At 39.5% G+C, this 13,439-nt stretch overlaps 1 protein-coding gene across 1 annotated transcript; it reads right to left on the bottom strand.

Annotated features, from left to right (window-relative positions):
- Positions 1-2,841: 2,841 nt before the first annotated feature.
- Positions 2,842-5,276, bottom strand: LQY1 (DnaJ/Hsp40 cysteine-rich domain superfamily protein). The gene is made up of 6 exons (XM_086775373.1): positions 4,971-5,276; positions 4,745-4,828; positions 4,355-4,406; positions 3,998-4,154; positions 3,154-3,219; positions 2,842-3,062 (listed from the first exon to the last, which is right to left on the bottom strand). Exons 1-5 carry the CDS (start codon positions 5,172-5,174, stop codon positions 3,198-3,200), a joined length of 519 nt encoding a protein of 172 aa, XP_086631499.1. The 5' UTR covers positions 5,175-5,276; the 3' UTR covers positions 2,842-3,062; positions 3,154-3,197.
- Positions 5,277-13,439: the final 8,163 nt, after the last annotated feature.

Here is a 13,439-nt window from a genome sequence, read left to right on the forward strand (position 1 = left end):
GCTTGGACATGTTGTCCAAGTATGGTATGACATGTTGTAAGCCTATTTCAGTGCCATTGGAACAGAACACAAACTTTCCGTAGATAAAGGTGAGCTTTTGGAGGACCCCATTACATACAAGCGCATAGTGGGTAGTTTGATCTACATGACCATTTACAAGGCTAGACTTGAGCTATGCTGTTGGACTTGTGAGTTAGTTTATGCAGGCCCCTAGGAAGCCACACATGTGGCTAGACGGATCCTTAGGTACATAAAGTCCACAGTTGATTATAGACTTTTCGATGAGCCTGGTACAGAGATACAGTTGCATGGGTACACAGATGCTGATTGGGCTGGTAGTATTGCAGACATGAAATCTACCAGTGGTTTTATGTTCTCATTTGGGAGTGCTGTTGTGAGTTGGAGCAGTAAGAAGTAGACAACAGTTGTCTTGTCGAGTATAGAGGCAGAGTACAGAGGTGCTGCTCTATGGCAACTTGTGAGGTAGCTTGGTTTCAAAAGCTACTTGGTGACATGGGAGAGCCCGTGGATAGGATAGTTGTCATATATTGTGACAACATGAGCAACATACAGTTGGCAAAGTAACCTAGTATATCATGCTAGAACGAAGCACATTGAGGTGCATTATCACTTTGTGAGGGAGAAGGTTCTAGCAGGAGATGTAGATCTGGTATATGTCAGCAAAGAGGATCAGGTGGCTGACATCTTTACGAAGGCCTTGAGCACAGAGAAGCTCCACAGGTTTAGGAGCTTACTTGGAGTGCAGTGTGTGGAGTTGAGCTCGAGGGGAGTATTAAGATATCGAGCTCAACTAGTGCTATGGTAGAAATTGATGACCCGCCTGGGTGATAGCTTCCGCATCTACACCACTGGTATGGTTGGTGAGATTATGGGTGATATGCAGCCAGTGGGATGACATGCTATGTGACAGCCATTTTGGATTACTAGAGACTGGCATAGTTATAGCGCTAGCTCATTTAGTCGGGTTCACATTATGGACCGACCCTTGTATGTTGTAGTAGTTGAGTACTAACCCATATAGTGTGTACTCTTATCTTTATGTTATGTTGGTTGAGTAGAGAAGAAGAAGATAGAAGAAAATTCAGCTCTCCATCTCTCTCTCTTGTGTCTTGCCTTTCTCTTGTGTGTGTGTGTGTTTGCTTGCTAGGGTTTGAAGCTCTGCCTCTTCCCCACATTATCTTTAAGTATGTATGTATGTGTGTGTGTGTGTGTACATACATACATACATACATATATATGTGTGTGTGTGTGTGTGTGTGTGTGTGTGTGTCATACACACACACATATATATGTATGTGTGTGTGTGTGTGTGTGTCACACACACACACACACGTATATATATATGTGTGTGTATGTATGTATGTATATATACATATGTATATGTATGTATATATATATGTATGTGTGTGTGTGTGTGTGTGTGTGTGTGTGTGTGTGTATATACACATGCATGTATGTATATATGTATGTATGTATATATGTATGTATGTATATATACATATGTATATGTATGTATATATACATATGTATATGTATGTATATATATATGTATGTGTGTGTGTGTGTGTGTGTATATATATACACACATGCATTTGTATATACATCTGTATGTACATGTGTGTGTGTATACACACACACACTCTTATAAACATTCTTGGTGCTTTGACAGAAGGTTGTTGGGGGCTTGCCATGAGAATGTACATAATAGCCATGGATTTCGCCATGATTGGACTGCCCTAAATTGCTCCCAACATTTTGGATTTTATGGAGGTGAGTTTTGAATTAGAAGTTGCCGCATTTCATGTACATGGGGTGTAATCGTGAGGGAGCAAGGAGCTTTGCAATGTGGGAAGGGATCTCATGAACATGATTTTCTTGCGGGGAGCCGTGCAATGTGGGCATGATGACTATGGACATTTGTTCTTTGTTGCAGCCATTTAAATGCTACTAAATGTGATTAAAACCATGATTGGTATGCAATTAAATGGACTCATTTGGCTTGATCAGGAGGTTTGATTACTTTGTTGCCATTACAAACAAGAGATACTCATTGCTTTTTCTCTGCACTACGAATGATTTGGAGGTTTGGTGCTTTGGTTAGGGTTTATACTCATTTGTAGATAGAAAAATTTAGATTAAATATAAGGAAGTGCCAGGGCCAAAAGGAGGACATAAACTCCCAGGGTCAATATCCTCCTGTCTATACTAGTGCCTCTTTTGCATCCTCTACAACCGAGCATGCTTCTCATGGACATGCAATGGCCTCATCTTCACTGTGGGTGTGACATTGATTGTTCATGTGTTTTAGGTGGTTGGCCACAGAGGTTCACTTTGAGATGATAAGAGGGGCATTTTGTACAAATTGCCAACACTAGTGCAGGCTTCAAGGCCATTGTTGCTTCCCGACCATTACTAAGTTCTTTGAGGAGGTGACTGTGTACTGTAAGATTGGCTCAACAGACGAGACTAAAAAAGGCACACCAGACAATGCAACTCGAGAGACGGCGTCGAAGACTGGCCTAATTTAGGTAATGCTGTGATGGTAGCTCCATTGAAGGGTTAGATGAGACAACATCAAAGGGTTGGATAAGACAGCAAAGGCTCTTACTCTGATTCTACTCCTACCTTTCTGATTGGATTAAGTAAAATCTCCTCTCTTATGTGATGATTAGAAATTGAAGCTCATTTAGAAATTTCAAAGACATTCGTCAAATTATTTCTGATCAGCATATGCAGATATGTTACAAGAGATAATGATTTATGCATCTGTGAAATTATGAGTCATGATAAGGTCCAATAATGCAACAAATAAGAGAATCCTTGGTCAACAACTCAATTCATGTATCTCTGAAGTCCATCACCACACTAAACCATATGGTGAAAAACCGGCAGACAAAATTGACAAGAATAATGGCCAAAATTCGAATTTGTCTTGAATCATTTATGAAAAATGAGCAGATTACATCAGTCATCCTTGTTGTACATGCTGCTTAGCAACCCCGTCTTTGTTCTGCTGGAATTGTGGGTGATCAACATTGACTCTGCAATTCAAAGGACAACCTAAGCATTAACTGAAAGCTGAGAATTTGAGCAGAGCTTTAGGAGATACCTAGAGAAGAAATGGTCTCTTACCAAATTGGCATGTTACAAAGCACCGATATGCTACACTCATGCATTCAATCATCGTCTTTAAACTCCCTGTCAATTAAAAAAAATATCATCAGATTTTAAAGGAAAATCCACATTCATCCACACTTTGATTCCACCCTCTTCGTGCGGCCCGGTGCTAGACGAAAGACCTCCTCTGCTGTTGACCATAAAGTACTCATCTTGGGCTAAGCCTACACTCGTGAATTTCTCATCTGACATGCCCAAGGTAAATATTTTACTTACAGTCAAAGCCTTTCACTTTCTTCTACGGAGGAGAAAGATATCAGGCTCCTTTTTGGGTACCAAGCAAGCAAGATTAGGGCACAGAAAACCATGTTAGCCCCAACCTCCATATCAAACACATAGGTTGTATCTGTTTGGCCCCAACCTCCATATCAAATACAGGTGGAGACAGATACCAGGCTCCTTCCTTTCAGTAATACCAAGCATGCAGGACTTGGTCAAGCCACTTGCCTGTTTTACATTATCTTCACCATTCACATAGCCAAATTCAGATCAATTGAGTAGTTTTCAGACTTCTTAAGAGAACGCACCCATCAAAATTTTGAGAAAAAATCGACACTTGCCAACATGCTGGCGTGGGTCAACCACCAAGCAGACTCCAAAAAAAAAACTAAACAATGGTTTCCTTCTTTGCAATGACAAAGTTTTTTCTTCATCCCCAATATGTTAAGATTGAATAGGATCAAACCAAACACACGATTTCAATTATTGTAGTTTGTGCCAAAAACGTTCATGTATTAGCTTACTTAGATCTAGTGAGGAAAGTACTTGACAAGTCCACATTCAGTAAAGGAAAGCTTGCCTGCGATCCAAGTATCGGGGTTGAATACCAGATCCCTGACAGGTGGTGCAAGTCATGGATCCCGCACCCTCGCAGTTAAGACATTTTGAGACTTCTTTCTCACCCCCACCAAGCTCAATGGTTATGTTTCCTGCTCCAAGGCAGAACCTACATGTCTCTGCAATAACCCAAAACACATTCATTAGCAGTCATGTAACCCTCAAGAAACATGTTGGACGCGACTATTAATGTATGATATCACCTAAGTGCACAGGAGATGGGTTTTCTATTAGGTCTTCTGACAATCTTCACACAAACTTCACATTAGAAAGAGGTGTACTGTTTATACTATTTCTATGTGGATGGTGATTCACATACGTGCCCCGCTGCCGGCACACGGAAAGCAAGGTTGATCATTCTCACGACTCGCCTGCATCAGAAAACATGTAGAAAGCGACAAAACCAATTAACCCACATGGAGAATAAATGAAGACATGCATTGCATCCATGGCTACATAAGACGTGCGTCACAAATCAACTGAATGCAAAGATTAGGGTTTGAAGCACCACAAAGAAGTGCACAGCAATAAGCAGCATTGAATCGATAATATAATAATCATATGAAGTATGGCAAAATAATTGCCCAACAATGGCTAAGGTCATAAAATCTACATTAAGCTTGGAAGGCACGATGATCAGCATTTGCTAATGGCATGAAAAATCACAAGATAATTGAACTGCATTAACAATGGGCTTTAGGAGCATTACAGCGCTTTTCATCTGAGTCTCGTAGAAGACAGGGACGCCAATCCCCACAGCAATCCCAGCTAATCCAACCGAGATGGCCACAATCTACGAGATTGCACAAGCTATTCAGTAAACTGTTTCTCCATAGCTGTAATGGGACGATGGGAATGCATGTAAAAAGTGCAAGGAAATGCAGAGGCTTTTAAGGGTTTTCTCAAACAGAAGATAGCGTGAGTTTTTCGCTTACAGTGTCCTGATCGAATTCGAGGGCACGGATGGAGGAAGGGAGGCGTTGGCGAGACGCAGCGCGCTGCTGCGGCAGACGAAGTGAAGGAGAAGAGCGCGGTAGAAACGACGAGGAAAGGCGCGATGTGCAGGCTGTAGCTTCTGTAACCATAGCCGACTCTCCAAGAGCTAGAACCACGGCGGAATGCGAGCACCGTGCCGCCATAGCGATCACCTGTTGCAAAATCGGACGAAAAAGCTCGAAGCTAAGCTATGGCGAAGAGATAGTGGAGACACCCCATAGATGATGATGATGATGATGATGTGGTGAATGAAGCACACATTCATATAGTTGGATAGGATGATGATCTCTCTTTGTTTGTTGGCCCCTCTCCCTTTCTATTTTAAGATAAAAAAATATTAGATATTGTAAGATATAATTTTCAAAGGAAAAAAATAAAACCTTGCAAAACTCCTTCGGTGAATCAATATTTGAGACGAAGGGCGTTGGAACAGGCTTGTAGACAGCAAATCAAAAAATTTTGTAATGTTCAGTGCCCATGCACCGAAAATCTAACTTATTAGGCCTTTTATAGACCACAAACATTACATGTACATGAAGCTGATCCACAATCTTTCGTAATCTTAGATTGTGCATTCCAAGGAGTCCAAAGCTCTCATCGTAAGTGTCTCGACCATATAAACCTAGCAATAATCTAGGTTCAAATAAATAAAGATATTCCCTGTTGGCAAAAGGAATGTATCAATAATAATTTATATTTTTTTAAATAAAATGCAAAAGCTACATAAAAAGCAAGTTTCTATATATACCGTAATACACCTGTGCTCTCTACTAATAGTTTGATAATTAGAGATGATGTTGCTTGTCCTTCCCAAAATGGAGGGTCTACAATTGAGCCATGAAAATTAAAATAGATTAGGGTAAACAATGATGCCTATATTATAGCAATTGTCAAGAAAAATACCTTCAATAACTTGTCCATCACCATAAACAAATGAAAATGATCTCCTTGCCAAATCCATCCTAAAAAATATACCCGTGATATCAAATACGACATTTACTATACTAATCATTTGAGGTCAGTCTCTCTCTCTCTCTCTCTCTCTCTCTCTCTCTCTCTCTCTCTCTCTCTCTCTCTCTCTATGAAGGTTTAGTATTTCGAACTAAGTAACGAAAATAAAAGCAAGTCAAAAGTAAAACATTTGCTTATCCAAATGTTAAAAAAGCAAACACGAACTCATCAAGCCCTTACAACCATCTCAACAATTTAAACCACCCCTTGAGTAATAGATGGGACACTCCATATTGTGGACCTGTGTGGTGGCTTTACCTCAATGTCAGTAGATTTATACATATCAATTCAGTATTATCGGTAAGGGTTGCGCTAATATAAGAGATAAATTAAAGGGATTTTGTACCCTATTTAACTTCAAGACTTCGCATCACAAAAAATAATTGTCATTCTAAAAAAAACATCAATCAACTTCAAAGCATGCACGCTTATTGAAAGACAACATAGATTGCACATGTCACATCTTTGCAAACATTCTCCTTTCAAATGCTTACTTGATTGATACAGAGATATCTATGAATGCAGTCTCTACTGTTTGTAGACTGTTGTATATCAATAGCTCGTTTCCACCTTTTGGTGGGCATAGATTACATTTACGTTCTTCTGCATGCCATTTGCAATACCTCTTTGTAGACAACATTGGTTATGAAGACTTCATTTGAACCTTCTATGCTACTTTCGTCTTCCACAGTATGCTCTACACACACTTTCACTGCATCAGATGATCTAACACGTGACATAGCAACATACAATTTTCCATGAATACATGTGTGGCCAAATAAATTCCCAGCACACTCAATGTTTATCCTTGGGACTTATTTATTGACATAGCAAAAGCTGGTCTTATGGGAAATTATCTCCTTCTCATGTCAAAATGCAATTGAAGCATATTTGGTATGAATGTTATGCTGGGAATAAAGACCCTATCTCCAATGTTTGTAATCGTAATGATTTTTGCTTCTATCACCTTTGACTCAAATTGCTTGCATATCAGTCTGGTGGTGAGGTGGGTAACCACCACCTAAGTTCAAACTGTTCAAGTACTCAATTGGATACAATATTGTGTCATTCTCAGAACAAACAATTGAATTTTCACTTAGGTATTCTCTTTTAAGACCGGGTAATGCACTCAAGACTAGTTCATTAATCTCATCAACCTCTACATTTCGTGGTGCAAGAATGGCACGGTCTTTAAAGAAGCATACAGAATCCACTCTTTGTATACTACCAAATTGGAAAGGGAGTTCCCATGGATCAACATTCATGGTGGAATTATCACTCTGCCTTGATTGTTTGGATGGCCTATAGAGCCATCTCCAATTTGTAAAGTCTATTTGACAAATTCTAGTTATGTACAATCATAAACACTCTGTCTAACCTACATGTTTTGGGTGAGCTTTAAAACATTTACATATCTCCAAATATATGACCGACAAAGCATTGCATCAAGAATTTACTCACACGATCCCTTTGCCACAACGGGTAATATTTGCCTGAAGTCACTACCAAATAGCATAATTTTCCCACCAAAGACTATATCACTTTGCATAATGTCTTTTAATGTTCTGTCCAATGCTTCATATACATATCAATGCATCATTGGAGCCTTATTCCAAATGATTAACCTTGCAAGCTTCAACACCTCAGCCAATGGGCTATTAGCTTTGATACCACGTGCTAGAAGCATTGAGAACCAATGGGATTTTGAAACGTGAGTGTGATGTACGGCCATTTGAACGTAGCAATGCAACAATTCTAGACGATGCACATGCCAAAGCAACTTGATTTTGTCCACGTAATCGAGATAGCAAGGCATTATAAAGATATGTTTTGCCTAATCCACCTGGTCCATCAAGGAAAAAAACACCACCATGGTTCAAAGAAACAACCTCAAGGATAGTATCAAATTCTCTTGATTGACAACTGTTTAGACTCTTTTCCATGGAAACACACAAATTAGCCTGCTGGACAGAATCAAACATTATCTCTTCCATCAGCAAACCATTGTTGACAGTAGCAACACTTAATCTATCAGGAATAGGTAACCCTTCAAAATCATGTAGCCGTTTCCGATATTGTTGTAAGAGGTCCAGCATGCCTCCTGAAAGCAGACACATACCGTGCATCCAAATATTGACTAATCTCGTCAATAACCCCATGTGTATCTTGCAATTCTGTGTAGTAGCTCTATCATGTCCCTTGTATACATAATTATACAAATACTTCACTGTTGTAATGGTAGAGCATACTTCTATGTTAATATGGGCTTTGTATCGCATAGAGAGAAAAGGGTTATATGGGACAACCCATTGACTATCCACCCTATGATCCTTGGATGAAACTACCATCATCTCGCTGCATGTAAGTTGGATACCCATTGTCATCAACGCTAGTAGTCTCAGAAAACTTTTGAGGGTACCGATGTTTGCAACTCCTATCAACCATGCAAGGAGAGTGCATATTTAGTTTGCCACATGGACCATGGACATTATAATGACTGATTATGTTGTGCAACTCAAGAAATATCACCTTATCAGGAAGTTCAGCACATACCAACATATCATAGTGAGCAATCTCAGCTCGTTTACATCCACTTTCCAATATCAATAATATATGTGCATGTGGCAAGTCTCTTTTCTGAAATTCAATAACATAAACAAATCCCACGACGCTTCCAAATAATGCTTTTTTCACCAATAAGTGCATCATATCCTTATGCTTCTCACAAAGACCCGTGCCGTCAAGTCAAGTTGATCTTGGGCAGTCTGACCCGGTAGTGAAGCATTGCTTATTTCATCCCACTTAGGATTGCAAGTAAAGGTAATAAAGCATTGCTTATTTCATCCCACTTAGGATTGCAAGTAATAAAGAGGACCCCATCACTTATATTAACCATGTCTGCAAGCCCTTGGTATACTTCAGCACGCAATGCTTTTTGGTTATTGCATATCCATACTAATCTTGATTCTTCCATGCTACTATATGCATCAACAATGTACTGTTGGCAAAGTCGACCACCGCGTAGAAGGCGGTCATTTGTATCTTTCCTTATTTGTAATCTATATGCATAATATTATGATTGAGTTACAGTCTTTGTCTCCTCATTTGAACCTTGTCTATTCCTACCATGGATAGGAATTCCAACATGCCAAAAACCATCCTCTCCTTGAGGAAACAGAAGAACATATAATAGAGGCATATATGAACGATGCAAGTTAGATATCCTTTTTATAGCACCAGTGAGAGACATTATTTGAATATCTCTATGCCCCACATGAAAATCATCTCCTTGACCTGGCATGATAGCAGCTACCTCACTTTCTATAGGAACCAAGTATTACCTTTAGGTTGATCGAGCTTCAGTCTCATGATGACCATTCTCAAATCTGCATGTGGACTTGACTACAACATTTCTCTCACTATATGAAGTGCATGGGCATACGGATTATGTTCATACATCATTATTTGCGCAACCTTTCAACCACGTTGTGATTTAAAGAAGGAATCCCATGAAGTCTATGCTCCGTATTATACACATATAATTGGGCAAATTGAGGAGCCGCATCTCGTGTTTCATCAGGTATTGTAGAGCCAAACACGATGATAGGTACTACCATGGATTTGAAAATTAAATACTCCTCCCCCCCTAGTGAACTGATTATCCAAGTGAGCACCCGATGAAACGAATGCCGGGGAATTGTTATAACAGCGTATATTCTTCATATATTCCTTACATACTTTATCATTACCAAATAACAACTCAACAAATGTAGGAGGAGGATTTTCCAAAGACAATAAAGAGACATTCCCACTTGTACAACAGTGTTTGCCCACATATTGTCCAAGATTTTTTAACGCCTCACATTTCCAAATTAGTGCACCACAAAAATGGCACTCATAAGCAAGGGCTCCTAAATGGGTGAAGAGTACAACCTCCAGAACTTACCACCATAGTTGCTAGGTGCTTAACATTCTGAGGATTTGAAAACACGCGCCTTATAGTGACATTCGGATTTAATACCTTTCACATCGCCAACTGTTGAAATATACAAGTGAATAGGGTGTGTACAGGAACAAGCCCTTGGCTAGAGGCTGTAAAAGAGAATCTGTAAATGTGAGAGAACCTGTGAAAAGGTGAGAAGAATCTACTAGGAGAGAATAAAGGGTAGCATGAGGAGATTTAGGAGGTGTGGAGATATTCTTGGAGAGGTGGAGAGAATCAAGCAAAAGAGGTGGAGTGAATCAAGGAGAAATCAGTGGGATTAGATGCTTGGATGTAAACTCTATAAATTGAGGCATTGGCCTAATGAGAATTTGCTAGTTTTTGATTATCCATGCCTACACTAAGCTATCAGTTAATTGCTCACTAATCACATCTTAATTATCATCTAATCTCTTTGTTAATGATGTTGATTCTAGCATTTGATTCACCATAGCTCATCACATCGTTGTTAATTTTAACATGGTATCAGAGCCTAGCCTAGAATCCATCAAGTTTATGAGCCCATTATCTAACTAATTAGGATTAGTAGATAATTAAGAAATAATCATTTTTTTTAGTTATTTTCAACTAGCCCTCTGTATCCCCAGCAAGTGGAGGGGCTTGATCTCCCTCCAGGAGAAACATTAGGGAAAATGCTTCTAGCCCAACATAGCTACTTCATTGGTGCTCCAGCCAAATGAATCAGTGCAACAAACCGTCGACGCAATCAAGAGATAATCACGTTTTTTCCAGCGCTTGTTTTCCTGAAGAAAATGAAGATCTTGTCTGCTCCAATTGCAATGGGTCTAATTCCTCTTAGCCCCAGGAGTTTTCAAGGGTGCTCTACAAGCCGGTGAAGTCAAAATTTGATTTGATCAAGTCTATAGTGAGATCCAAGCTCTTCATCAAATTTGGTAAAACAGAGATTAAGCATTCAATGTTTGGTCAAATCTTGTGTTTCTTGGCTTAATCCTCTACTAGACTAATTTCTATTGATGGCCTTGAAAGGATTTGAGCTCATTTGAACTCTAAGGCCTCAGATCTGGGCTCCGCGCATACTCTATTTTTTGCACACAAAACAGAGGATTAATTTGCTAATCATTAATTAATCAATAGTAATCACTATTTTTTGGTGCAATTGAGGGTTCAAATTAACCATTAGGTAGATTGCAATTTGGAGATGGTTTGATACTCCAACCATTCCGTACAAATTGGTTACCCTTGATTTAATGTAATTCTGGTGATTTTATGCTAATAAATCTGTTGTAATCATCTCCTAAACACCAGATTGAGTTGTAAAAGGGTAGACATTGCCCTTGAATCTTGAAATTGGATCAAGAGGTAAGACCCCCTTCACATCATCATGAGTACAACACAAGAGATAGCCAAATTTAATGGGGAGCAGTTTTACACATGGCAGACAAAAACCATGTATCTGCTCATGAGAAAAAATCTATGGGGGCTAGTTGAGGGAAGAGATGAATGCCCAGAGGTGAGAGGGAAAAATGAGTGGAAGAGCATGAATGAAAAAGCATTGGGACTTATTGCACTCAGTTTAAATGATGAAATCATTCATCACATCACAAGGATACAATGGGCAAAAGATGCATGGAATGAACTCAATAAATTATTTGGCACACAAGCTAAAATTCAAAGATAAATCTATTAATGCAATTCTACAAATTGGATATGAAGGAAAGTGAACCTTTAATCACACACTTGAATAGATATAAAAGCATTAAGCAACAACTGGCAGTTTATTGGCAAAAAGGTAGAAGATGATGAGGCACTAGCAATGCTTCTGAAGAGTGTAGACAAAGGTGAATATGAAAATATTGTAGCAACACTAAAGAATGTACCTGAATTGAAGCTACACAAGATAGAAGGAGCTCTACTAGAGCAAGAGAGCAGAGGCAAAGAGAAGAAATGGCTTGACTCAACAGCATGAGAAGAAAAAGCATTCTTCACCCGAGGAGGATTCTCTCGAGGACGAGGACGAGGACGCTTTTTCTTCACCCGAGGAGGATTCTCTCGAGGACGAGGAAGAGGCAGAGTAGGAGGAAGGACCTTCACTTGCCACAACTGTGGAAAGCCAGGACACATGGCAAGAGACTGCTAGAGCAAACCCAGTGGGGAGAAGGAACGACATCGGCAAACTTCACTAGAGGCTCCTAAAGAAGTGGAGTCGGATCATCTTTTCAGAGAGAGAGAGAGAGAGAGAGAGAGAGAGAGAAACCCCACAACTCAATGTAACCTGCCCCAACAAAGTAAAACCACCTCTAAGAGCCACCGATGATGTAGGCCATGTGGTAGATGTATGTGTGAGCACTTTAGTCAAGGTCACGGGCACTTATAGTAGCCTTGGACACATAGAGAGAGAGAGTGTCAAGGACTATGAGTTTAGGGACTTGAGGCACTGGTCGCGGACTATCAAGTAAGAGGGGAACTTGGTATAGGGTCCAGGTGTGCTAGGAGTATTCACTTGAGGGGAGGTGTTGAAATATACAAGTGAAGAGGGTGTGTGCGGGAACAAGCCCTTGGCTAGAGGTTGTACAAGAGAATCCGTAAATGTGAGAGAACCTGTGAAAAGGTGAGAAGAATATAGTGGGAGAGAATTAAGGGTATCATGAGGAGATTTAGGAGGTGTGGAGATATTCTGGGAGAGGTGGAGAGAATCAAGCAAAAGAGGTGGAGTGAATCAAGGAGAAATCAGTGGGATTAGATGCTTGGATGTAAACTCTATAAATTGAAGCATTGGCCTAATGAGAATTTGATGGTTTTTGATTATCCATGCCTACACTAAGCTATCAATTAATTGCTCACTAATCACGTCTTAATTATCATCTAATCTCTTTGTTAAAATGATGTTGATTCTAGCATTTGATCCACCATAGCTCATCACATTGCTATAATTTTAACACCAATAACACAATAAATAATCACGTCTTAATTGTTCACTAATCACATCTTAATTATCATCTAATCTCTTTGTTAATGATGTTGATTCTAGCATTTGATCCACCATAGCTCATCACATTGCTATAATTTTAACACCAACAACACAACAAATAATTTGAGAATTGTCAACACAACCAATCTCATCTATAGGTAGCTCATTTAAATCAAAAGAAATAGGACCTCATGTCATATCTCTATCTGCCTGAACATTTTGATGTTCTTGATAGGTTCTTGAAGTATCGTAGCATTGGGAGTTGCTCTATTACTCAGATCTAAGTAGATTCTACCATAGAATTCTCTATGCTTCTCCTCATCTTCAATCCTTCCAAATGTCTTGATTCCATTTTCATTAAAGTACTCCGTTAAATTAGCAACAATTTGTTTTCGAATAGAAGTTCTTGTCCATAAACAATTACGGCGGCGAAACACACGTGTTGCATCCAAAATTCGAAGCCGA

The sequence above is a fragment of the Cibotium barometz genome, chromosome 3 (genome assembly GCF_041138505.1).
Source record: "Cibotium barometz isolate CiBa-2024 chromosome 3, ASM4113850v1, whole genome shotgun sequence".
Taxonomy (NCBI): domain Eukaryota; kingdom Viridiplantae; phylum Streptophyta; class Polypodiopsida; order Cyatheales; family Cibotiaceae; genus Cibotium; species Cibotium barometz.

What these genes read in the sequence shown, in the direction of transcription:
- LQY1 (XM_086775373.1), bottom strand. Translation starts at nt 5,174, where the DNA reads ATGGCGGCACGGTGCTCGCATTCCGCCGTGGTTCTAGCTCTTGGAGAG. An exon ending in TCGAATTCGATCAGGACACT is followed by an intron (nt 4,829 to 4,970) that starts GTAAGCGAAAAA and finishes GCAATCTCGTAG; the next exon opens with ATTGTGGCCATCTCGGTTGG. An exon ending in GTGTGCCGGCAGCGGGGCAC is followed by an intron (nt 4,155 to 4,354) that starts GTATGTGAATCA and finishes GGGTTATTGCAG; the next exon opens with AGACATGTAGGTTCTGCCTT.